The 27,617-nt window shown below is 39.1% G+C and overlaps 1 protein-coding gene across 6 annotated transcripts in view; it reads right to left on the reverse strand.

The window, feature by feature from the left end:
- TMLHE (trimethyllysine hydroxylase, epsilon) overlaps window positions 1–27,617 on the reverse strand; it is a 114,049-nt gene that overhangs the window by 74,149 nt on the left and 12,283 nt on the right. For 4 of the 6 annotated variants that reach the window (XM_034648923.1, XM_011216974.3, XM_002930211.4 and 1 more), the window contains exon 2: window positions 15,749–15,930. The exons of 1 other annotated variant lie outside the window; for it this stretch is intronic. In XM_034648923.1, coding sequence (XP_034504814.1) covers window positions 15,749–15,929 — 181 coding nt within the window. In that variant the 5' untranslated portion in view covers window position 15,930. Of the gene's footprint in view, window positions 1–15,729; window positions 15,931–27,617 lie in introns of those variants that run through there. One more of the 6 variants, XM_011216973.3, reaches the window with a different exon arrangement.

A 27,617-nucleotide genomic window follows, 5' to 3' on the forward strand; every position in this document is an offset into this window, starting at 1 on the left:
CCTGGGATCAAGTCCCACATTGGACTCCTTGTGCAGCAGGGAACCTGCTTCTCCCTCTGCCTGCTGCTCCTCCTTTGCTCCCTCTTCTGCTTGCTCTCTCTCTGACAAATAAATAATCTTTAAAAAAAATTCTAGTTAGTTAACATATAATCTAATATTGGTTTCAGGAGCAGAATTTAGTGATTCATCATTTACACAGAACACATACTCATCACAACAAATGCCCTCCCTAATACCTATCACCCATTCTGCCCCCCACCCACCTCCCTCCATCAATCCTCAGGTTCTTCTCTATCATTAAGTCTCTTATGAATTGTCCCCCCTCTTTTTCCCCTTCCCCTATGTTCATCTGTTTTGTTTCTTAAACTCCACATTTGAGTGAAATCATATGGTATTTGTCTTTCTCTCACTGACCTCCTTCACTTAGCATAATCCTGTCTAGATAGCTCCATCCACGTGGTTGTAAATACAAAGAGTTCCCACACAGCCCTCACCCAGTTTCCCCTATTATTATCTTCTATTAGTATGGTAAATTTGTCCCAACTAATAAATAAATATCAACACATAATTTATTAACAAAATCCCATACTTTATTTGAATTTTATTAGTTTTCCCCTAATGTCCTTTTTCTATTCCAGAATCCCATCTAGGACTGACATTACATTTAGTGATCTGAGCTGTAACTTTTTTTGTTTTTGATGACCTTGATAGTCTTGAGAGGTACTGGTCAGGCATTTTTTTAAGATTGTTACTCAATATGGGTTTGTATGATGATTTTCTCATGGTTAAAGTGGGATTATAGCATAACCTATAGGATAGATTTTTGGGAGAATGGCTACAGAAGTAAAGTGCCCTTCTCAGCACATCATATCAATGGCGCATGCTATTAGTAGGACTTATTACTGATGATATTGCCCTTTAATACCTGGCTTGGTAGAGTTTGCCAGGTTTCCCTACTTAAAGTTATTCCCTTGCTTCCATATTCTATTCTTTGGCAGCAAATCACTAAATGCAACCTACATGCTAGGACTGGGGAGTTAAGATCCACCTCCATAGTGGGGACAGGGGAAATATTTATACAAACTATTTGGAATTCTCCTGTATGGGGCATTTGTCTCAACTCTCCCCATTTATTCAATCATTTATTTATATCAACATGGACTCATGGATATTTTATATTTTGGGTTATAATCCAATACCATTATTTATTTTCTTGTTCAAATTGTTCTAGCTTTGGTCATTGGCAACTCTTTTATTTGGCTCCTGTGTCTCTTTAACAGTGTCTCATTTTTTTTTTTAGGACTTCCTTGCCTTCTGGCACTTCAAGATTCTCCAGGATCATCTTGTATTTTCCCTGACCTAGCTCTAGAATTGTCATTTCTCCAGGAACCCTTGGTTCCTTTTATTGGAGAACAGTATTACAAATCAAGATCTGGTCACTGAGTGTACTCACTACTACTGGGGTGCCACTGCTTCTGGGCTTTTGCAGTGGACAGAGCTAGGAAATACACTAATCCATGTGAAAAAACCTATCTACAATTATTTCTGTATCCATCTGTATCTATATTAAGCTAAACATGAGTTCATATTGATGTTTCCAACTCTAATCCAGAACCACAAGATTCATTCTAGCCTTCCCCCATGCTTATTTGTAACCACACTCTCTGATAGAGAGAAACCTGGCTCCCACTATCTGCCATACTCTTATGTGTTCAATCCCAGTAGACATATACAGCAGTATTAGAATTATAAATCTGTATTCATATAAGAAACAACTTTGAAAACTAGAGTATAGTACTTATGTATAGTTCCTTCTGTCTTCAGCCTTATGGTTTCCAGGCAAAACATTGCTTTCCAATGCTATGTATGCCAGCCCTTTTCCCTCCATTCCTTTCAGTAGTTATATATTTGTAATACAGTTGGATTCATATATCACAGGCTGCATTCCATCCTCAGATCTGACCTCCTGGTTGATTTTTTTAAATTTGTATACATTTAAATCTATATACTTTCACTTTTTGCTATAAAGTTCTATAGTTTTTCTTCCCAAATGCAGCTATTGTTACTACAATGCATCTACCAGCCTAAAAACAATCCTGTTAGAGATTGCTTCTACCAGCCTATAAAACCCCCTGTGTTACGCTACCTTCCAAAACCCCTGACAACCACTGATTTGTTTTCTGTCCCTATAGTTTTGCCTTTAACAGAATGTTATGTGAACAAAATCATATAGTATGTAGCTTTTGATGGTTAGGCTTCTTTCACTCAGCAAAATGCATTTAAGATTCATGCTGTTGTGTGAATTAATAGCTCATTCCTTTTTATTGATGAATAGTATTCCATGGTAGGGTTACACTACACTTTATTAATTGACCGTTTGAAGGATATCCTGGCAGCTTCTCATTTTTGACAAGTATATATAAAGCTGTTATTCATGTGTGGGTTTTTGCTGGGGACATAAGTTTATAAATCAGTTAGGTAAATACCTAGGAGTGCAACTTCTGGTAAGTCTGTTTAATTTTATAAGAAACTTCCAAACTGTCTTCTAGCATGGTTGTACTATTTTTGCATTATCATGTAAAGGAGTTTCTGTTGCTCTGCATTCTTGCAGGAATTTAGTATTGTCAGTTTTTTGGGAAGATTTTAGTCATTCCAATAGGTGTGTATGATATCTCATTTTGGCCTTAATTTGCATTTACCTAATGAAAATGTTGAGCATCTTTTCATATGCTTATTTGCCATACTTATAACCTTTTTCATGAAGTGTCTATTCAGATCTTTCCATTCTTTTAAAAACTAGGTTGTTTTCTTATTTTTAGAGAGAGGGAGGGAGTGAGAAAGGGAGACAGAGAGAGAGAATAGGGGGAAGGGGCAGAGGGAGAGAGAGAATCCCAAGCAGGTTCCATGCTCAGCATAGAGCCCAATGTGGGGCTCAATCTCATGACCCTGAGATCACAACCTAAGCCGATATCAAGAATTAGACTCTCAACCAACTGAGCCATCCAGGAGCCCCTTGTTTTCTTAAGTTTTAAGAGGTCTATATATATCCCGCATACAAGTCTTTACTCAGATATGCGGTTTGAAAAAATTTTCTCCAAGTCTGTGGCTTTTCTTTTCATTCTCTTAACAGTACCTGTCACAGAGAAAATATTTTGAATTTTGATAGTCCAATTTATCATTTTTTCCTTTATGGATTATGCTTTTAAAGTTGTATCTAAGAATTTTCTTGCTTAATCAAAGGTAACAAACACTGTCCTGTTTCTTACACAACTTTTATAGATTTGCATTTTACGTAGACCTATAATCAACTTTGAGTTAATAGTTACACGGAGTATGAGGTGTCAATGTTTCGTTATAGTTTTTTTTTTTTTGCATATGGATATCCAATTGTTCCATATCACTTTTTGAAAACAAAATCTTGAGAAGAATGACTTTGCATTTTTGTCAAAAATCAGTTGGGTTCTGAGGTTAAGATGGCGGAGGAGTAGGGGACCCCTTTTTCACCCGGTCCCCTGAGTAGAGCTGGATAGGTACCAGACCAGCAGGAATATCCACGGAATCAGCCTGAGACGCAGGAAGATACATCTGGATCTCTACAAATGAACATCTCCAGCGCTGAGTATCGAGGTACGAAGCGGGGAGCCGTGAAACCGCGCACAGATATCGGAAGCTAAACAGAAGGGGGAGGGAGCCGCCGTGTCAGGGCGCCGGGAAGCGGTAGCCACCTGCAAGGGGGAGCGGACAGACCGCGGACCCGCACGCTTGAGACAGCAGGCTGAGAAGGGAGCTCCGGGAGCGCACGCGGGACGGCTGGCGGTTGGCGGGCCACCTGCACGGGGGAGCAGGCGGACTCGCGGACGGCACCCGCGAGACAACAGACTTAGAACGCGAGCTCCAGGAGCGCGCGCGCAGGGCGGCTGGCGGGCCACCTGCACCGGGGAGCGGGCGGACCGCGGACCCGCACTCTGGAAACGGCAGACTGAGTCCGTGAGCCGGGAGCGTGCACCACCAAGCATCTCACGGAGCTCCGGAGCTCCGGTGTGCTCACTGGATCGAGGCTGAGACCGGGAGCTCCGGGAGCGTCCGCGGGGCGGCTGGCGGCTGGAGGGCCACCTGCACGGGGGAGCAGGCGGACTCGCGGTCAGCACCCGTGAGACACCAGACTGAGACGGGGAGCTCCGGGAGCCCGCGCGGGGCGGCTGGCGGCTGGCGGGGTTGGAAACACAAAGGACAGAGACGTGCCGGCCCTGGAAGTGAGGGCTGGGACGCCGGGTGTGGGGCGCACAGCCCGGGATGCTGCAGGGTTGAGCAGCACCAACAGAAACAGAGTTAAAGTGGCCAGAACATCAGTGGAGAACGATCCGCGATCCCTCTGTTCTGAGACAGAGGCTGAATTTCAGCCGCTGCTGCTCTCTCAGAAGAGGCATAGCAAACCGCCAGGGAAAGCCGCCAGAGAACAAAAGCCCGGAAATACCGGCTCACAGGGTGCCCATCCCCATCCCCCCTCGCAAGGGACACAGAGACTCTACCCAAACAGGGTTTTCTGAGTACCGGCAGGCAGGCCCCTCCCCCAGAAGGCAGGCTGAAAAATCAAGAAGCCCACAACCCGGAGCGCCTGAGTGGCGCAGTCACCAAGCACCTGTCTTCGGATTAGGGTGTGATCACAACGCTCCGTAAGGAGTCCTTCATCGGGCTTCTCCACCGGGAACCTGCTTCTTCCTCTCCCACTCCTCTGCTTGGGTTCCCTTTCTTGCTGACTGTCTCTCTCTCTCTCAAATAAATAAATAAACTCTTTAAGGAAGAAGCCCACATCCCTAAGATCTCTATAAAACAAGGGCGCACGGCCTGGGTCCCAGTCAACACTTGGGCTCTGGACAACCCTGCAATCTCTCTTCATCAGAATGACGAGAAGGAGAAGTCCCCCCCAGCAAAGAAAAGATAATGAGTCTGTGGCCTCTGCCACAGAATTGGCCTCGGCCACAGAATTAATACATATGGATGTATCCCAATTATCAGAAATGGAATTCAGAGCAACAATGGTCAAGATGATGAGTAAACTTGAAAAAAGCATCAGAGAAAGCGTTGCTGAGAATATAGAATCCCTAAGGGCAGAAATGAGAGCGAATCTGACAGAAATTAAAAACTCAGTGGGCCAAATACAGTCAAAACTAGAGGCTCTGACGGCCAGGGTCACCGAGGCAGAGGAACGCGTTAGCGAATTGGAGGATGGGTTAGTAGAAGAAAAAACGAAAATAGAAGCTGGTCTTAAAAAAATCCACGCCCACGAATGTAGATTACGGGAGATTACTGACTCTATGAAACGATCCAATGTCAGAATCATCGGCATCCCTGAAGGGGTGGAGAAAAACAGAGGTCTAGAAGAGATATTTGAACAAATTGTAGCTGAAAACTTCCCTAATCTAGCAAGGGAAACAAGCATTCGTGTCCAAGAGGCAGAGAGGACCCCATCCAAGCTCAACCAGGACAAACCTACGCCACGGCATGTCATAGTGCAATTCGCAAATATTAGATCCAAGGATACAGTATTGAAAGCGGCCAGGGCAAAGAAATTTCTCACGTACCAAGGCAAAGGTATCAGGATTACGTCAGACCTGTCTACAGAGACCTGGAATGAGAGAAAGGCTTGGGGGGGCATTTTTAAAGCTCTTTCAGAGAAAAACATGCAGCCAAGGATCCTTTATCCAGCAAAGCTGTCATTCAGAATTGATGGAGAAATAAAGACGTTCCAAAATCGCCAATCATTAACCAATTTCGTAACCACGAAACCAGCCCTACAGGAGATATTAAGGGGGGCTCTATAAAGGTAAAAAGGCCCCAAGAGTGATACAGAGCAGCAAGTCACAACCGATACAAAGACTTTAAAGAGAAATGGCATCATTAAAATCATATCTGTCAATAATCTCTATCAATCTAAATGGCTTAAACTCTCCCATAAAACGCCACAGGGTTGCAGATTGGATAAAAAGACATGACCCATCCATTTGCTGTCTACAAGAGACTCATTTTGAACCCAAAGATGCATTCAGACTTAGAGTAAGGGGATGGAGTACCATCTTCCACGCAAATGGACCTCAAAAGAAAGCTGGAGTAGCAATTCTCATATCAGATAGACTGGATTTTAAACTAGAGGCCATAGAGAGAGATACAGAAGGGCACTATATTATTCTTAAAGGAAGTATTCAACAAGTGGATATGACAATTATTAATATATATGCCCCCAACAGGGGAGCAGCAAGATACACAAGCCAACTCTTAACCAAAATAAAGAGACATATAGATAAGAACACAGTAATAGTAGGGGACCTCAACACCCCACTATCAGAAATAGACAGAACACCCTGGCAAAAACTAAGCAAAGAATCAAAGGCTTTGAATGCCATACTCGACGAGTTGGACCTCATAGATATATATAGAACACTACACCCCAGAACCAAAGAATACTCATTCTATTCAAATGCCCATGGAACATTCTCAAGAATAGATCATGCTCTGGGACACAAAACAGGTCTCAGCCAATACCAAAAGATTGAAATTATCCCCTGCATATTCTCAGACCACAACGCTCTGAAATTGGAACTCAACCACAAGGAAAAACCTGGAAGAAACTCAAACACTTGGAGGCTAAGAACCATCCTGCTCAAGAATGACTCGATAAACCAGGAAATCAAAAAACAAATTAAACAATTTATGGAGACCAACGAGAATGAATACACAACGGTCCAAAACCTATGGGATACTGCAAAGGCAGTCCTAAGGGGGAAATACATAGCCATCCAAGCCTCACTCAAAAGAATAGAAAAATCTAAAATGCAGTTTCTATATTCTCACCTCAAGAAACTGGAACAGCAACAGAGGGACAGGCCTAACCCACTGACAAGGAAGGAGTTGACCAAGATTAGAGCAGAAATCAATGAATTAGAGACCAGAACCACAGTAGAGCAGATCAACAGGACTAGAAGCTGGTTCTTTGAGAGAATCCATAAAATTGATAGACCACTGGCAAAACTTGTCCAAAAACAAAGAGAAAGGACTGAGATTATTAAAATTATGACTGAAAAGGGAGAGGTCACGACCAGCACCATTGAAATTGCAAGGATTATTAGAAACTTTTATCAACAGCTATATGCCAAAAAACTAAACAATCTGGAAGAGATGGAGGCCTTCCTGGAAACCTATAAACTACCAAGACTGAAACAGGAAGAAATAGATTTCTTAAATAGGCCAATTAACTATGAAGAAATTGAGTCAGTGATAAACAACCTTCCAAATAATAAAACTCCAGGCCCAGACGGTTTTCCTGGGGAATTCTACCAAACATTCAAAGAAGAAATAATACCTATTCTCCTAAAGCTATTTCAAAAAATAGAAACAGAAGGAAAGCTACCAAACTCATTCTATGAGGCTAATATTACCTTGATCCCCAAACCAGGCAAAGACCCCCTCAAAAAGGAGAATTACAGACCGATTTCTCTAATGAATATGGATGCCAAAATCCTCAACAAGATCCTTGCTAATAGAATCCAACAGTACATTAAAAGGATTATCCATCATGACCAAGTGGGATTCATACCTGGGATGCAAGCATGGTTCAACACTCGCAAATCAATCAATGTGATACATCATATCAACAAGAAAAGACTCAAGAACCATATGATCCTCTCAATTGATGCAGAAAAAGCATTTGACAAAATACAGCATCCTTTCCTGATTAAAACCCTTCAGAGTGTAGGAATAGAGGGTACATTTCTCAATCTCATAAAAGCCATCTATGAAAAGCCTACTGCAAGCATTATTCTCAATGGGGAAAAGCTGGAAGCCTTTCCCTTAAGATCAGGAACACGACAAGGATGCCCACTCTCGCCACTATTATTCAACATAGTACTAGAAGTCCTTGCAACAGCAATCAGAAGACAAAAAGGGATCAAAGGTATCCAAATCGGCAAAGAAGAAGTCAAACTGTCTCTCTTTGCAGATGACATGATACTCTATATGGAAAACCCAAAGGAATCCACTCCCAAACTATTAGAAGTTATAGAACAATTCAGTAAGGTGGCAGGATACAAAATCAATGCCCAGAAATCAGTTGCATTTCTATACACGAATAACGAGACTGAAGAAAGAGAAATTAGGGAATCCATCCCATTTACAATAACACCAAAAACCATGCGTTACCTTGGAATTAACTTAACCAGAGACGTAAAGGACCTATATGCTAGAAACTATAGATCACTTTTGAAAGATATTGAGGAAGACATAAAAAGATGGAAAAATATTCCATGCTCATGGATTGGAAGAATTAACATAGTTAAAATGTCCATACTACCCAGAGCAATCTACACTTTCAATGCTATCCCGATCAAAATACCGAGGACATTTTTCAAAGAACTGGAACAAATAGTCCTTAAATTTGTATGGAACCAGAAAAGGCCCCGAATCTCCAAGGAACTGTTGAAAAGGAAAAACAAAGCTGGGGGCATCACAATGCCGGATTTCGAGCTGTACTACAAAGCTGTGATCACAAAGACAGCATGGTACTGGCACAAAAACAGACACATCGACCAATGGAACAGAATAGAGAACCCAGAAATGGACCCTCGGCTCTTTGGGCAACTAATCTTTGATAAAGCAGGAAAAAACATCCGGTGGAAAAAAGACAGTCTCTTCAATAAATGGTGCTGGGAAAATTGGACAGCTACATGCAAAAGAATGAAACTTGACCACTCTCTCACACCATACACAAAAATAAACTCCAAATGGATGAAAGACCTCAATGTGAGACAGGAATCCATCAAAATTCTAGAGGAGAACATAGGCAACAACTTCTATGACATCGGCCAGAGCAACCTTTTTCACGACACATCTCCAAAGGCAAGAGAAATAAAAGATAAAATGAACTTATGGGACTTTATCAGGATAAAGAGCTTCTGCACAGCCAAGGAAACAGTCAAAAAAACTAAGAGACAGCCCACGGAATGGGAGAATATATTTGCAAAGGACACCACAGATAAAGGACTGGTATCCAAGATCTACAAAGAACTTCTCAAACTCAATACACGAGAAACAAATAAACAAATCATAAAATGGGCAGAAGATATGAACAGACACTTTTCCAATGAAGACATACAAATGGCTAACAGACACATGAAAAAATGTTCAAAATCATTAGCCATCAGGGAAATTCAAATCAAAACCACACTGAGATACCACCTTACGCCAGTTAGAATGGCAAAGATAGACAAGGCAAGAAACAACAATTGTTGGAGAGGATGTGGAGAAAGGGGATCCCTCCTACATTGTTGGTGGGAATGCAAGTTGGTACAGCCACTCTGGAAAACAGTGTGGAGGTCCCTTAAAAAGTTAAAAATTGAACTACCCTATGACCCAGCCATTGCACTACTGGGTGTTTACCCCAAAGATACAGACGTAGTAAAGAGAAGGGCCATATGCACCCCAATGTTCATAGCTGCATTGTCCACAATAGCCAAATCATGGAAGGAGCCGAGATGCCCTTCAACAGATGACTGGATTAAGAAGCTGTGGTCCATATATACAATGGAATATTACTCAGCTATCAGAAAGAACGAATTCTCAACATTTGCTGCAACATGGACGGCACTGGAGGAGATAATGCTAAGTGAAATAAGTCAAGCAGAGAAAGACAATTATCATATGATTTCTCTCATCTATGGAACATAAGAACTAGGATGATCGGTAGGGGAAGAAAGGGATAAAGAAAAGGGGGGTAATCAGAAGGGGGAATGAAACATGAGAGACTATGGACTATGAGAAACAAACTGAAGACTTCAGAGGGGAGGGGGTGGGGGAATGGGATAGACTGGTGATGGGTAGTAAGGAGGGCACGTATTGCATGGTGCACTGGGTGTTATACGCAACTAATGAAGCATTCAAACTTTACATCGGAATCTGGGGATGTACTGTATGGTGATTAACATAATATAATAAAATAAAATTTAAAAAAAATCAGTTGACTATGTTTTTATGAGTCTACTTCTGGGCTCTCAATTTTGTTCCACTGATCTAGGTGTCTACCCTTTTTTAAAAAAATGTTTTATTATGTTATGCTAGGCACCATACAGTACATCATTAGTTTTTGATGTAGCATTCTGTGATTCATTGTTTGCGTATGTGTCTCTCCTTTTACCAGCACCACACTGTTTTGATTACTGTACCTTTACAGTAAGTCCTAGAATCAGGTACTTTGAGTCCTTTGACTTTTTTCCCACAATTGTATTGGCTGGTCTGGTACCTCTGCTTTTCCAAATACATTTTATCTTTATTTTACTATTTTATTTTTTTAAAGATTTATTTATTTGAGAGAGAGAGAGTGGGTGTGTGTGCCTGAGTGGGGGGCGGGGCAGAGGGAGAGGGAGAAGCAGAATCCCCACTGAGCAGGGAGCTCAACTTGGGGCTCCATCCCAGGACTCTGAGATCATGACCTGAGCCAATGGCAGATGCTTCACCGACTGAGCCACCCAGGTGCCCCACCCACATACATTTTAGAATCAGTTTGTTGATATCTCCAAAAAGCTTGCTGGGATTTTGAGTGGGATTGCATTGAATCTACAGATCATATTGAGAATTCACATTTAACAATATTGAGTCTTCTAATCCATGATCATGGAATGTCTTTCCAATTATTTAGTTCTTTCATTTCTTCCATCAGTGTTTTGCACTTTCCTATATACAGATTCTAAAATATTTAACTACTTAACCTAAGTACTTATTTTTTGGTGTTCTTATATATGGTATTGTTTTCTTAATTTCAAATTCCAGTTGTTAGTTGTTATTATATAGGAAAGCAAATGACTTTTGTATATTAACCTTGTATTATGCAACTTCATTAAACTTACTTTCATGAGTTTTTGTAGATCCTTTGGGGATTTCTAAATAGATAATATAATTTACAAAAAAGTTTTATTTCTTCCTTTCTAATCTGCATGTCTTTATTTTTCTTGCTTTACTGCACTAGTTAGGATTTCCAAAACAATGTTGAACACAAGTGGTGAGAAAGGGAGATCTTTGTTTTATTCCTGATCTTAGGGGGAAAGAATTTGGTCTCTTGACATTAAGTATGATGCTTACTGTATTTTTTTTCATATATGTCCTTTATTAGGTTAAGAAAGTCTCCTTCTATTCCCAGTTTTTTTAGCTTTTATAACAAATGGGTATTGAATTTTGCTAAACTGTTTTTTCTGAACCTAATGAGATGATCATATGGTGGATTGTATTGATTTTTTAAGGTTGAAAAAGCCTTGTATTCCTGGGATGAACCCTGTTGGGTCTGGATATATTATCCTTTTTATATATTGTTGGATTCAATTTGTTAATATTCTGACAAGGATTTTTGTGTTTATGTTCATGAAATACTGGTCTCTAGTTTTCTTCTTTTCCTGCTTTTGTTTAAATTTGGTATTAGGGTAATGGTGACCTCAAAAAATAAGTTGGGAAGTATCCCTTATTATTCGATTTTATGGAAGAGAATGTATAGAATTGGTGATATTTCTTTCTTAAATGTTTGGTATAATTCATGAGTGAAACCATCTTGGCTAGGTGTTTTATGTATTTATTTATTTTTACTACTATTTCTTTAATAGATTTGGGACTATTCACATTATTTACTTTTTCTTAAGTTTTGGTAGTTCGTGTCTGTCTTAGTCTGCTCAGGCTGCCATAACAAAATGCTATAGATTGGGTGGCTTAAACAATGAAAATTTATTTCTCATAGTTCTGGAGGCTAGAAGTCCAAGAGCAAGGCAGCAGCCAATTCAGTTCCTGGTGAGAGCTCTTGTCCTGGTTTGCAGATGGCCACCTTTTTACTATGTCCTCATGATAAAAAGAGGGTTAGTGGTGGGGAACTATCACAGAAAGAGGGTTAGTGGTGGGGAACTATCACAGAAAGAGGGTTAGTGGTGGGGAACTATCACTGGAAAATATCACTACTCTTCCTCTTTTATAAGGACATCAGTTCACTGGGGTCAGGGCTCTACCTTCATGACCTCTTTTGATCACCTCCCTACAGACCCTATCTCTAATACAGTAATATGGGGGGCGGGTAGGGCTTCAAAATGAATTTGGGGGAACAATTCAGTCTATAGTAGCATATTTGTAGGAATTGATCTATTTCATCTAAATTATCAAATTTATGGGCAAAAAGTTGTTTCTGGTATTCCTCTTATTGTCCTTTTAGTATCTGTAGGATCAGTGATAAAAATTCTTGACATTGGTAATTTGTCTCTTTCCCCCTTTCCTTGGTTAGCCTGGCTAGAGGCTTATCAATTTTATTGATATTTTTAAATAAACAGCTTTGGGTTTATTGATATTCTTGGTTTTTTCTCCCCATTTTCAGTATCATGGATTTCTGCACTAATATTTATTATTTCCTTCATTTTGCTTGCATTAGGTTTAATTTGCTCTCTTTTTTAACCTAACTTCTTAATGTAGAAGTATAGATTATTGATTTTAGAACTTTATTCTTTTCTAATAAATGCATTTATTGCTACGTATTTCCCTCCAACCACTGCTTTAGCTGCTTACCGCAAATTTTGATAAGCTGCATATTCATTTTCATTTAGTTCAAAATATTTTTAACTTTGAGACTTTATACCTATACATTTTTTGGAAGTGTATAGCTTAATTTCCAACAATGGGAGACTTTTCTAACTATCTTTCTGTCATTGATTTCTAGTTGGTTCCATTGTGGTCAGAGTACATACTCTGTTTTAGATTCTTTTAAGTTTGCTGAGCCTTTTTTAATAGCCCAGAATGTGGTCTATCTTGGTGGATGTTTCATTTATATTTCAGAACAACGTGTACTTTACTTCTGCTGGATGGATTGTTCTATAAATGTCAATTAGGTCAAGTTGGTTGATAATGCTGTTCAGGTTATTTATATCCTTACCGATTTTCTGCCTGCTTAATCTAAGAATAACTGAGAGGGAGGTTTTAAAGTTTCCAAGAACAATTGTGGATTTTTTTATTTCTACTTTTATCTCTATCAGTTTTTGCTTCATGTAATTTGATGGTCTGTTCTTAGGTGCTACATTTTTAGGATTGCTACATGTTCCCTTAAAGAACTGACCCCTTTATCACTCTGTCATGTGCCTGTTTATCCCTAATAATCTTCCTTGTTCTGAAGACTGCTTTGTCTGAAATACAGCTACTACTAGTTTATTATTTGCATGGTGTTTCTTTCTCCATCCCGTGATATTGTCCCACAGTTTCTGAATACTGTATCGTTTCTTTTCTCTCTCTCTCTCTCTCTCTCTTGCATTTCAGTTTGGGTAATTTCTACTGACCTATCCTTTACATTTACTGATTCTATCCTTGAATGTGTCAAGTCTACTGATAAGCCTATTAAAGTCATTCTTCAGGGGCGCCTGGGTGGCACAGTCGTTAAGCGTCTGCCTTTGGCTCAGGGCATGATCCCAGCGTTCTGGGATCGAGCCCCACATCAGGCTCCTCCGCTATGAGCCTGCTTCTTCCTCTCCCACTCCCCCTGCTTGTGTTCCCTCTCTCGCTGGCTGTCTCTATCTCTGTCAAATAAATAAATAAAATCTTTAAAAAAATAAAGTCATTCTTCAAATCTGTTACCAGATTTTGATTTTTAAAAATTCTTTCTCATATTTTCAACACTCTGTTGACATTATCCGTCTGGTCTTTCATTTTGTCTACCTTCTCCATTAGAGTCCTTAACATATTAATCATAGCTATTTTAATTTCCTGACCATTATTTTCCACACCTGTGTCACATGTGAGTCTAGTTCTGATGGTGCTTTGTCTCTTCAAATTGTTATTTGTTGCTTTTTAGCATGTTTTGTAATTTTGTTGTTGTTGAAAAGCACACATGTTATACAAAGCAGTAGACACTGAGGTAAATAGGACTTTAGGGTGAGTATTTGTACCAATCTGGCCAAGAGATGGGTTATGTCTGATGTTTGTTGTCTCTATGGGTACCAAAGGAATTAAATTCCTCTAGTGACCTTGTTTTTGTCTCGCCTCTTGGCCTTGGCCCTTCTCTTTGTGCTGCACCTCAGAAACAGTCTGTCTCTTGCAGCTCTCCCAGCTGTAACGCACTGTTATTTTAACTGGAGGCTTATTAGCTGGTTATAATGTATGGGGGAGAAGGGCATTAGCTAATATTTGGATTAAGTCTCAGTCTTTGGAGTGAACAGTGGGCCTATGTCTTTGGAGTATAGCCTTCACAATTGTTTTTGTCCCTTTCCAGGGTTATGGGTTGAACTGCATTCCCCAAAAAGACGTTGAAGTCCTAATCTCTAGTACCTGTGAATGAGACTTTATTTGGAAATAGGGTCTTTGAAGATAATCAAGATAAGATGAAGTCATACTGCACTAGAGTGGGCCCTAAATCCCATAACTGGTATCCTTATAAGGAAAAACATGATTGAAGACACAGAGGAGACACAGGGAAGAAGCCAAGTGATGACAGGCAGAGAGTGGATGATGTTGCCACAAGTCAAGGAACACCAAGGATTGTCAGCAACCACCAGAATCTAGAAGAGGCCAGAAAGAGCCTTTAGAGGGATCACATCCTTGCCAATGCCTTTATTTCAGACTTCTAGCTTCCAGAACTGTGAAAAAATAAATTTCTGTTGTTTTAAGCCAACTAGTTTATGGTAATTGGTTATAGCAGTGTTAGAAAACTAATACACAGGGGTAAAGCTTCCCCCCCCCCGCTACCTAATACTTTACCTGGCTGTATCATTTCCAGTCTATGCCTTTGAAACCCACTTCCCTATATACTGAGGCTTTCTTTTATTTCTTTTTTTCTCTTATATGAGATAGGGAGACTGAGTGGGACTAGAGTAGACCAATGTTCCCTTCCCCTTGCTGGGATGAGATTATACGGCTGCCTTAATATTATTTTTGTCTTTCTTGCAACCTGTAGGATAACCTTGGAAATAAATAGTTAGAGGTCCTCAAAACCCCACAGAGAGTATTTTCAGTCCATATAAGAAGTAACTGATATTGCACAACAGTGTAAATATACTTACCACTTGAGCTGTACACTTAAGAAATGGGTAAGATGGGGCACCTGGGTGGCTCAGTTGGTTAAGCGGCCAAGTCTTGATTTCAGCTTAGGTCCTGAACTCAGAGTCCTGGGATACAGCCCCGCCCCAAGCTCTGTGCTCAGAAGGGAGTCTGCTTGAGGATTCTCTTTCCCTCTCGCTCTTCCTCTCTCCTCAGTCTCTCAGATAAATAAATCTTTTAAAAATGGGTAAGACGTTAAATTTCATTTATGTGGTATATATACATAATGGAATATCACTGGGCCATGAAAAAGAATGAAATGTTGGCACTTGCAATGATGTGGATGGAGCTAAAGAGTATTATGCTAAGTGAAATAAGTCAGAGAAAGACTGATACGTTATGATTTCAGTCATATGTGGAATTTAAGAAACAAAACAAAAGAGCAAATGAGAAAAAAAAGAAACAGAGAGGCAAACCAAGAAACAGACTCTTAACTATAGAGAAGACACTGGTGGCTACCTGAGGGGTGGTGGGGAGGGATGGGTGAAATAGGTGATGGGGATGAAGGAGGGCACTTGTGATGAGCACAGGGTGTTGTCTGGAATTGGTGAATCACTATATTGTACACCAGAATCTAATACTACGCTGTGTGTTTACTAACTGGAATGAAAATAAAAATGTAAAAAAAAAAAAAAGTACCTGTCTCCACGTATCTTACCAAAGTGATCTTCATGTTGCTGCCAAGCACATTTCAGAGACTCAGAGGCTGTATGGTGCCAATGGATGGCTAATGGAAATAAGCTTTTGAAGTTGGGCTGTTGGAAGGCCCAACATGGGACTCCTCTCCGCAGCAGGTTCTGGAGCCTGCTTTGTAGGTGCGACAACCTGTGGCACCACATCCTAGAAGAGACAGTAACAGTATTAAAGAACTTTTATGAAGTTGTAGGAATAATACTACAGATGTAACTATATAAAAGAACTACAGAGGATTAAACAAAGGAAAAGTTCTGAAAAGCTGAGCATTAAGTGGTCTATAATCATGACTTCCATTTTCTCACCAGCTACTCTTACTTTATGCCTTGTAATCTTGCTTCTATCACACAATTTAACTGAAGTGGTTCCTTAAAAATTCACTAATTTTAACCTTCCAACCACATATAAGAATTGCTTTTCAGATCTCATCCTTCTGGGCCTTGTGACACTATTGATCACCCTCACATGACTTCTTGACACTTTTTTTCCCCCACTGATTATGTGTGCTTGTGAACAAGTCACTTGAACTCTCAGTGACTCTGGTTTCCTGTTTTGTAAAATGGGGATAATAATAATACTTATTTCATGGGTTTAGTATGAAGACTGAAGTACTTAGAACTGTGTCTGTCCCATAGTAAGCCCTATATATGTCAGCTGCTATTATTCTCATTATTATAAAACTTAATGTTAAGAATAAAATATATCTGTTGGTAAAGGTACCTTGATAAACCTGCTTAGAGTTGGTGACTCCCTCAGTGTTATGGTTTCAGGAAGATTAATTTAAAAACTTCATTTGCATAATACCTTTAAAAGAATTAATTTGTCCTGTGGGAAAAGAGGGAGAAAGCCATGCAACTGCAGAGAAGCTGTACGATGCTTGATGTGAACCTTCTCAATAACCCCTTAAGGTCACTAAACCCATAAAATGCTTATTCTCAGTGCATATGTGCATGTGTATGTGTGGTGTAAGCTGATGAAAGGGCTGAATTTCATGTTGATGTGGGATGACACCAATCACATACACAAAGGCCGTAGATAGAGATGTAACAGAATATGCTGATGACTTGGGGGGGGTTCCACAATAACAGGCTAGGAAATCAAGAGCTAAAGTCAAATTTATTGAGATTTTATGGGTGCAGGCAAGGAGCAGAACATAGAGAGGCCTCTGCTCATATCTGGGTTACATTTATGTTTTCTACTGTCTCTTGTTTCCGAACCTCCTACCTACAGGTATCATCTAAGATAGAGGCTGGAAAATTATGACCCATGCCTATTTTTATATAGCCCACAAACTAAGAATGGATTTTACATTTTTAAAGGGTTGTAGACAAAACCAAAAAAGAATATGAAGCCAAGACCATATGTGGCCTGCAAAGTCTACGATGTTTGCTATTTTGGTCCTTCCAAGTATCAAATACTCTTCTCCCTCTACATTGGATTACTCCCCCAAAAAACCACTCCTAAGCAAGTATATTTATTCATTTCTTCATTATTTCACCCTACAAATATTACTGAGCATGTATATAACAGGTACTTTCTTAAGTACTGGGGAAATAAACATAAATACGTCTGCAATCCCAGCCACCATTCGAGAAGTGCACAGTTTAGCGGAGAAGAAAGACAAAGGGTGATACAGCTGCTTCTACTTGTGATATTTTTTTAAACACAGAGCACAGTGAAAAAGTGCAAAGGAGAAAGCAGTTAACTATGCCTGGTAAAACCGGGAGGACTCTACATTATCTACATTATTTGTAGAATTGTTTCACTGTTTTGTATTTACTTACAACATAAAATTTGCTCATGTGTCAAAAGGAAAAAAAGGAAAGAAACATCAAAACAACACAGAAATATGTAAAATAAAAGGTGAGAGCCTCCTTTCCTCAATATTTGTTGTTCCCATTCCTTCAAGAAACCTCATCAACAATAAACGGTTTGGAGGACCAACTTCCAGATCACACACAGTTGAAATCTCCAACCTTCTACACACACATACAAAAATACATTTTTGCATTTGATAGTTTTCAGATCACTTGGGTAAATATTTAAGAGTGTTACTGATGGGTCACATGCTAAATCTACATTTAACATTATAAGAAACTCTGAAACTGTCATCCAAAGTAGCTGGACTACTCTGCATTCCACCAGCAATGAATCAGAACTCCTGTTCCCTGCATCCTTGCTATAACTTGGTATTGTCAGTTTTTAAAATTTAGCCATTCTAATAGTTGTGCATGATACCTCATTGTTTTAACTTGCATTTCCCTAATTATAGATGATGATGTACACCTTTCAGAGTCTTAATTGCCATCTGTATATCTTCTTTGGCCAAGTATCTATTCAGATATTTTGCCCACTAAACATTTTTTTAATTAAGATTTTATTTCTTTAGAGAAGTCTTATTCACAGCAAAATTGAGGGACAGATAGAGATTTCTCATATAATCCCTTTCCCCACACATGCATAGGCTGCAGGCTTATCAACATCCCCCATCAGAATGCTACATTTCTTAACAACCCATGAACCTATATTGACACATCTTTATCACCCAAAGTCCACGGTTTACATTAGGCTTCACTCTTGGTATTCTACATTCTGTGGGTTTGGACAACTGTATAATGACACACACCCATCATTATAGGATCATACAGCATATTTTCACTTTTTGACTGCCATGAAAATCCCCCCTGGGATTATTATTTAAAAGTCTACTACATATTTTAGGGAGATTTTCTAGTTTTCTCATTATTATTTTCTAACTTCATTTCACTGTGGCCAAACAAAAACAAACAAAAAACCAGTATAACTGTAATCGTTTAAGGTTTTTGAGACTTGCTTTATGGCCCAGGATATGATCTATTTTTCTGTGTGCATAAAAAGGATATTACAAAATATATCTCTGTGTAGTAAAGATTCCTACACTTTGAGCATTTCTCTACTAACTGAGTTTAGAGCCTGAGATTTCCATAATAGTTCCGTCTTTGAATTTAGGCAACACAGGGATCCTGTTACCATGTAATCTGGCTACTGGTACTTTTATAGATATAGTTTTTTAGAATGATTCAAATCCTCAGTAGAGTTAACATTTACTGAGGAAATCAAGATACGTCTGAAGTAGGGCTGCTTGTTGAGGGTGGCTTCAGATAAAACTAGCACTAAATGGGATCCCAGGTTGTGGAAAAAGAGACAATAAGAACAGGAACACGCATGAATGACAACGACTCTATGTGAGTGGCAAAAGCCAATTATTCCGGCCATCAGTCCGTGCTGGAAACAGTACCTGCTGAAACAGCACTGTTGGTGGATAAGATAGCTAGGCCTGCTGAGGTCAGTTCTCCCATCCCCTGCAGCCCTCTAGTTAATGGCTCACTAGGATCCATACTAATAGTCACGTACACAGGTCCCTGCTGCCCCTCACGTGATTGCTTTCTTGAGTTGTTTGTCCCTCCTTGCTTCTGCATACTTCACATTCTATGATAGATAATAAAACCGAGAGACCACCAGACTCCGGGCTTCACCCTGGTGCCTGCACTTCTTGCTCGTGCCTGGTGGTGCAGCCTCTCCGGGCCTCTCTGTTCCAAATTACCGGACTCTGAGTAATCATTTCATCTCTTAACAAATGCGCTATATAACACCAGGTGGTGGTGGAAAGACCCCTGAAAAGCAGAGCCCTGAAAAGGGGGTAGCTATACTCCTTTTTTGCTAGGGAAAAAAGTCAACTTTGCCTGTTATTAATATATCTACTTCTGTTGTCTTTTGGATAGTGTTTGCATTGTAGATTTCTTCCACCCTTTTACTTATGATCTTCCTATATTTTTACATTTAACTTGTGTTTTTTATAAATAGCACATAGTTATAGTTAGTTTTTTAAGGTTTAATAATCTTTGTCATTTCATTAATGTGTTCAGTTCACTTAAATTTAACATAATTAATATTTTTAAAGATTTTATTTATTTATTTGAGAGAGGGAGAGAGACAGCGTGCAAGCACAAGCAGGGGGTAGGGGCAGAGGGAGAGGGAGAAGCAGACTCCCCGCTGAGCAAGAAGGCCCACGTGGGGCTGGATCCCAGGACCCCGGGATCACGACCCGAGCCGAAGACAGACACTCAACCAACTGAGCCCCCCAGGCACCCCCTTAACCTAATTATTGATATATTTGAGCTTAACTCTACTATAACAATGTTTGCTTTCTATTCGTCTTGCCTGTTGTGTTATCTTTTCTCTCTTGCTTTGTTTTGCACTGATTAGGTAATTTGTATTATTCTATTTCCTCCTTTGTTTACTTGTTAATTATACATTCTTTTACTGGTTTTTAAAAAGGAGTTATTCTAGGGCTTACCACATGTATCTTTGATTTATTAGATTATAATGCAAATTAGAAAATTTATATTAACTCTCTTTCTACTCCTTCCACAACTACTGCTCTGTATTTTAATTAACACACACATATCCCACATGACATGACAATGGACATTCAGATCTACCCACATATTTAACCTTGTCATTACACTGCATTCCATCGTATAGCTCCAAGCTTTTATTTGGGATCATTTTGCTTCTGCTTGAAGATCATCAATATTTCCTTTAGAGTATAGTGGCAAATTCCCTAAGTTTTGGACCATCTAAAAACACCTCTTTTACTTTTATTTTTGAACGCTGTTTTCAAAACCACATTGAGATACCACCTTATGCCAGTTAGAATGGCAAAAATTGACAAGGAAGGAAACAACAAATATTGGAGAGGATGTGGAGAAAGGGGATCCCTCTTACACTGTTGGTGGGAATGCAAGTTGGTACAGCCTCTGGAAAACAGTGTGGAGTTCCCTTAAAAAGTTAAAAATTGAGCTACCCTATGATCCAGCAATTGCACTACTGGGGATTTACCTCAAAGATACAGACGTAGTGAAGAGAAGGGCCATATGCACCCCAATGTTCATAGCAGCATTGTCCACAATAGCTAAATCGTGAAAGGAGCCGAGATACCCTTCAACAGCTGACTAGATTAAGAAGCTGTGGTCCATATATACAATGGAATATTACTCAGCCATCAGAAAGAACGATTACCCAACATCTGCATCAACATGGACGGGACTGGAGGAGATTATGCTACGTGAAATAAGTCAAGCAGAGAAAGACAATTATCATATGGTTTCACTCATTTATGGAACATAAGAAATAGGAAGATCGGTAGGAGAAGAAAGGGAAGAATGAAGGGGGGTAAACAGAAGGGGGAATGAACCATGAGAGACTGTGGATTCTGGGAAACAAACTGAGGGCTTCAGAGGGGAGGGGGGTGGGGGGTTGGGATAGGCTGGTGATGGGTATTAACGAGGGCACGTATTGCATGGAGCACTGGGTGTTATACGCAAGTAATGAATCATGGAACATTACATCAAAAACTAGGGATGTACTGTATGGTGACTAACATAACATAATAAAAATTATTAAAAAAAAGAAAGCTGTTTTCACTGTATATAGAAATTTAGATTGGCAGTTACCTCCTCCAGCATTTTGAAGCTATCATTACAATATCTTCATGTTGTTTTTGTTGGGAAGTCAACACCAATCTAATTGCTGCTCCTTGTAAAGTAATACATGTTTTTTCTCCAACTGCTTTTATGTTTTCTTCTTTTTATTTTTAGCAGTTTTTACAAAATACAGCTAGATTAGGTTTTCTTTGTATTATTATTCTTTGAGTTATAGCACTATTTGAATCTATAACTTGATGCTTGTAATAGGCATAATTCTAAGATGACTTCTGGTGACCCTTGCCAAATTATAATCCCTTCCCCTAGAGTATGAATATGATGGGATTTCACTTGAGTGATTAGGAAATGTATATGGCACAGAGGACTTTAAGAAAGATCCTTAGCTGGACTGACCTACACCAGCAATCCCTTAAAAGGGACAGGGCTCTTTTTAGCAAAAGAGATTTGAAGCCAGAGAGTGATTTGCTGTCAAGGAGATTCTCCATTGGCTTTGAAAGTGGAGGGGACTACAGGGAAAGTAATGCACGCAGTCTCAAGGAGATGAGAGTGATGAACAGATGACATGCAAGAAGGAAAAGGAAACAGCAACTGCAGTCCCACAGCCATGTGGAACTGAATTCAGCCAACAATCTGAACGAAACTGGATGCGTGCATTCTTAGCCAGAGCCTCCAGAAAGGAATGCAGCCTGGCCAATACCCTCATTCCAGCCTTTAATACACTGACCAAAGAACCCAGTCATGCCATACCTGGTATTCTGATCTATAGAACTGTGAGCTAATAAGTGGGTATTGGTTTAATCTACTAAGTTTCTGGTAAATTGGTATGCAGCAATAGCAAAATAATACAATGCTTTTATTACTTTTAGAAAACTCTTACTCATCATCTCTTCAAACATTGCTTCTGAATATTCATTCTCTCTCTCCTCTCCTTCTAGGACTCCTATTACAAGTATATCAGACATCTACATGTACTAGGTGCTAGGCACTGTTACAAGTGCTGGAAATATATCAGTAAACAAAATAAATATTCCTGTCTTCATGAAGCACCTTTTAATGGCATCCTGGTATCTACCATACCTAAACTGGCTCCTCCCACAGTGTTCTTCCTCACAGTCAATTCTAGTACTGTCCAATCAGTTCTATAACTGGTTCAATCTGAAATCTATGCTTTGAACTTGATACTTCCTCTTTAAAATGTCTACCCTACAGGCAATTATCAAATCATAACTTTTACTCACTACATAATTCCCAAACCTGACCCACTGCATTATAGCTTTACTTGCCACATTCTCAGTCAAAGCCCACCATTATTTGTCACTCAAAGACTGCCACAGCCTTCTAGTTCATCTATCCATATATGCACTTGCCCTCCCTTCAAACCATTTTGCACACTGTAGGAAGAGCGAACTAAAATAGATTTGTTGGTATGTCATTCCCTCTGAATGGATCCCTAAGGCCTTCAGGGTAAAGTCCAGTTTCTTTATCATGTTGTGTAATGCCTTCTGTTACCGGGTCCTGAGCTACCTCTCAGGCCTCACTTCCTCCTTGTACTTTATTGCTTATTGTCTCCCAGACTCGCTACACTCTTTCCTGATTCTAAAAAACTCAGGTTCATGCCCTTTGTTCCCTCAAACTGGAAGTCCTTCTTACTCTACCTTTTATTCATATGTCAAGAATCAGTAGAGGTATCATTTCATCTAAGAATTTTCCCCTACAGGGGCGCCTGGGTGGCACAGCGGTTAAGCGTCTGCCTTCGGCTCAGGGCGTGGTCCCGGCGTTGTGGGATCGAGCCCCACATCAGGCTCCTCCGCTGTGAGCCTGCTTCTTCCTCTCCCACTCCCCCTGCTTGTGTTCCCTCTCTCGCTGGCTGTCTCTATCTCTGTCAAATAAATACAATCTTTAAAAAAAAAAAAAAGAATTTTCCCCTACACTCCCAGAATGAACTAGTAGCTTTCTTTTGTTCTCTCATAATATTCTGTTTATGTCTCTATCTTCTTTCTTCATACATTTTGATGAAATTATATGTTTTTATGTCTTTCCTCCTAGTAACACTTGGATGCTCCTTAATAGGAAGACATATGTCTCATTAATTTTTGCACTCTACATTTAGCATGGCTCCTAGTACTTTGTAAAACTCCACAAATATTTGTGGGAATTCAAATGAATTACTTTTCTTCCAACTTCATATTTTCTTTAAATCTGGCAGGATGTCTGTCATAAATCTTCGCTTAAGTAAGTAATAAAAATATTGAGGTCAAGCCAAAGGTAGGTTTTGTAGAAGGCCAACAAAAACTCTTCCTTTGCCTATGGTCTGCTAATCAGTTCTCTTTGAGTATGGTAATTTAATTAATTAATACATAATTGTATTAATGATCTAACCCATCAACATAGATTTATAATTCTTATTCACAAAGTAAAAGATTTGTTAAAGTCTTGCTGAAATTTCATTCATTCATTTAATGTACATTATATCTACCACATTTCCATAAATTACCTCTAATAATATATTTAAAAATAAAAAAATTACATTTGTGTGGAATATCTTTGTTGATAACTTTGCAATTTTCTAAGTACACACTTACTTGAAATCTGCTCTGGGATCTAACCCAGGAGATATTTAGTTTATTGATTAGCAGACTGAAAATTCTCCCTTAGAAGTTTTACATAAATCCAGTTATAAAGCACCTCTCCTAGTCTCCTTAATTCCTTTGATCATTGAGAGTAGTGTAATGATATCATCTGACTTATAGCTTACCCATGCCAGGACACATATACTCTTTCTGAGAACATAGTCAGAATATTGTTCTTGTTGTCTTTGCAAATATGTATTTCTATAAGCCTGAGGTAATTTTGGGTCCTATGCTTCCAAATACTAATCCTTTAGGCACATGCCACCTGTTATATTCACCCTTCTTTTCCACCTTTTATATATTATTCTTTTAAAATAGGAACTATGAGCTCATTGTAAAACTTCCTATGTAGTCCTGTCATTCCCCTCATTTCTCCTTTAATAGAATAATCTGCTGTTTCATAGTCAAAATTATGTTTTTGAGAGCTTCCCAACCTTTAGAGTCTAAAATCATCTTAATGTAAATTAAGGTCCAACAAGTATCAATCACAGTAACAGAAACTTTTGGAGAACAGCCATAGCTAGAAATTCTAGTCAGAGTAGGCAATTACATAATAGGTCAATTTGAATCTTTTCATGGTTATTACTAAGGAAGAAGCATTACCTCCTGAAAGGCTTAAAGCCAAGAATCCATTTAGCTCCCGTCAATTTTTCCTTCCAAATGTGTCTTAGATTTGTCCTTCTTTTTCCATTCCTATAGATGCCTTCATCACCTCATACCTGGACTACTGCCATAGACTAGATGGTTTCCTTGCCTCTGGTCCATCCATATTCCAATCCATTTTCCACACTACTGCCAGATTAATCTCTTAAAACACTTTCATCATGTCACTCTCCGGCCTGAGACCTAGCTCAAATGTCACCTTCTTTGTAAAATCTTCCTAACTGCCCTAGGAAGAGTTAATAGCTGCCTAGTCAATGTTTTCATCGTTTTTTGTGCATACCCTTATTAGTGCATTTACAACATGTATGATAATCACCTGCTTAATTATTTTTTTTCTCCCCATTTGCTGAGAGCTCATTGAGGGCAGGCAAAAGGATTGAGTCATTTCTTTACAATGGCACTCAAGACTTTACATAATTGGCTCCATCTTGCCCCACAACCTCAGGATCTTTACATGTGTTGTTTCTTCTGCCTACCATGTTCTCCCTCTTATTCTTCCTACTCACATTTTTCAGGTCTAGGATTAAAAATCAAATCATTGAAGAAAATTTCCCTGGCACTCTTTTTTTATAATAATTTTTTATTATGTTATGTTAGTCAACATACGGTACATCCTTAGTTTTTGATGTAATGTTCCATGTTTCATTATTTGCATATAACACCCAGTGCTCCATGCAATATGTGCCCTCCTTAATAGCCATCACCGGCCTATACCAATCCCCCACCCCAAAGACAGTCTCTTCAATAAATGGTGCTGGGAAAATTGGACAGCTATATGCAAAAGAATGAAACTTGACCACTCTCTCACACCATCCACAAAGATAAACCCGACACTCTTAACTAATTAATCAACTCATTTACAAAATATTTATTGGGTGCCAACTTTGTGCCAGGCAGTATTTTAGGCCTTTGGGATATATAAATGAACAAAAGAGACAAAAATTCCTGATTTCATGGAGTCTATCTTCTAGTGGGAGGAGGCAGATGACTGAAGATAAAAATAATACAAAAGTAAATTACATAATACAGAATAAGATGATGGGAGCTATAAAAAAATCCAGCTGGAAAAAGTGGTATGCTGGCGGTAGTAGGAGTTTTAAATATGGTGGTAAGGGTAAACCTCATTGAGAAAGATGACTTTTGAACAAAGAGGGAGTTAGTCATGAAGATACCTGGTGTAAAGTAGGCCAGTGCAAAGGTTCTAAGCTGGGATTGTATCAGATATACTTTTATCCTCCTTTTAAAGATACATTCTACTGATGTCCTTCATGAGCCATAATGAAATTTGCTAGTATCCTCTTTTTGCCTCTCCCTCCTTCTGACCCAGCCTCTAATTTAAACCTATATTTTCTTTTTTTTTAGGATTTCATTTATTTATTTGAGAGAGAGATAGAGCACGCGCGTGCACACAAGTAGGGGGGAGGGGCAGAGGGAGAAGCAGACTCCCCACTGAGCAGGGAGCCCAATACGGGATTTGATCTGAGTGGAATGCAGCCACTTAACTGACTGAGCCACCTAGGCACCCTAAACCTATATTTTCTTACTCCTAGTTAATATCTATGAAGCTATCTTCCTTCTACACCCATTTTTGTTGCTTGTGTAATATCTATATTTCAGAGTATAAAATATTTGCCTCTATTCTGTCATTTCATCACCATCAGTTATTCTTACCTTTACAGGTAAACATAGTTACAGTTCATCACCAAATATATGCCAAATGTCTCTGAAGCTTTTTTATTTCTATTAAATGCCTTAGTTAGGCATCATGGGAATAATATTTCCTGAGTCTTACATATTCACTATAGCTCGAATTTATGCATCTTCCTGTTGTTTAGCCATCTCATTTATAACAAGCAATTTTCTAACATCACAATTTTTGCAGATTTCTCTGAGCAGATTTCTTCTGGACTTCTTTCTCTGGAAGAACTCTAAGACTACATTAAAATATGTATCAATATTCATTATAATAAATATTTATTACATGTTAATAAAATGCATACTTCCTTATTTATTATATATAACCTTTTTATATATTATATACATGTAATTATATATAATATTATGTTTGTTCTATGTATATATAAAATTTATGTATGTTTACATATATGTATAAAACCTATTATATATACATATATATAGTTTGTATACGTATACAATATGTATTCAGGAATCTGGTGTTCATGGGTGAGCAGGCCCTTGGTGGAAGATGTGCAACACTGGCCTGCTGCAGTGACCGTTCTGTACAGAGTCTTTCAGAACCAAAGATTCCTCGAGGACCTAGGTAAGGTCACCACAGTACACTCTGGGCTGCATTTCTTCCATTCTTCCACTTCCACTTTTGGTCTTTCTTACAGGCATTTGAACCCACATCCTAATTAAGGCTCACCCATAGCCTAGGTCAAGACAGGAAAATTTGGTCCATAGCTCTTCTGTTGGTGGATTTTTTGCTAAACTATACTTTCACAGATGTGCACATCTTTGAGGTTCTTCATTCTAATTCTAGGACTTGTAAGGACCCAAGGCCTTCTGCAAGCATTAACAGTCAAGCCCAGGCTTCTGAAAGCACTAAAACTCAAGCCAAGGCAGAAGACCTGACTGGACATTTTTCCAAAGGTATACAGATGGTCAACAGACACATGAAAAGATGTTCAGTATCACTAATCATCAGGGAAATACAACTCAAAACTACAATGACATATCACCTCACACTTAACAGAATGGCTGAAATCCAAAAGACAAGAAATAATAAGTGTTGGGGAGGATGTGGAGAAAAAGGAACCACCCTTGTGCACTGTTGGTAGGAATGCAAGTTGGTACAGCTGCTGTGAAAAACAGTGTGGATGTTCCTCAAAGAATTAAAAATAGAAACCATATGATCCAATAATTCCACTATTGGGTATTTACCCAAAGAAAACTAAAACACTAATTTGAAAAGATATATGCACCCCTATGTTTATTGAAGCACTATTTATAATAGTCAAGATATGGAAGCAACCTAAGTAACCACAGATAGACAAATGGATAAGGAAGATAGGGTGTGTAAATACTATGCAGC

This window comes from Ailuropoda melanoleuca, chromosome X (genome assembly GCF_002007445.2).
Source record: "Ailuropoda melanoleuca isolate Jingjing chromosome X, ASM200744v2, whole genome shotgun sequence".
Classification (NCBI taxonomy): Eukaryota; Metazoa; Chordata; class Mammalia; order Carnivora; family Ursidae; genus Ailuropoda; species Ailuropoda melanoleuca.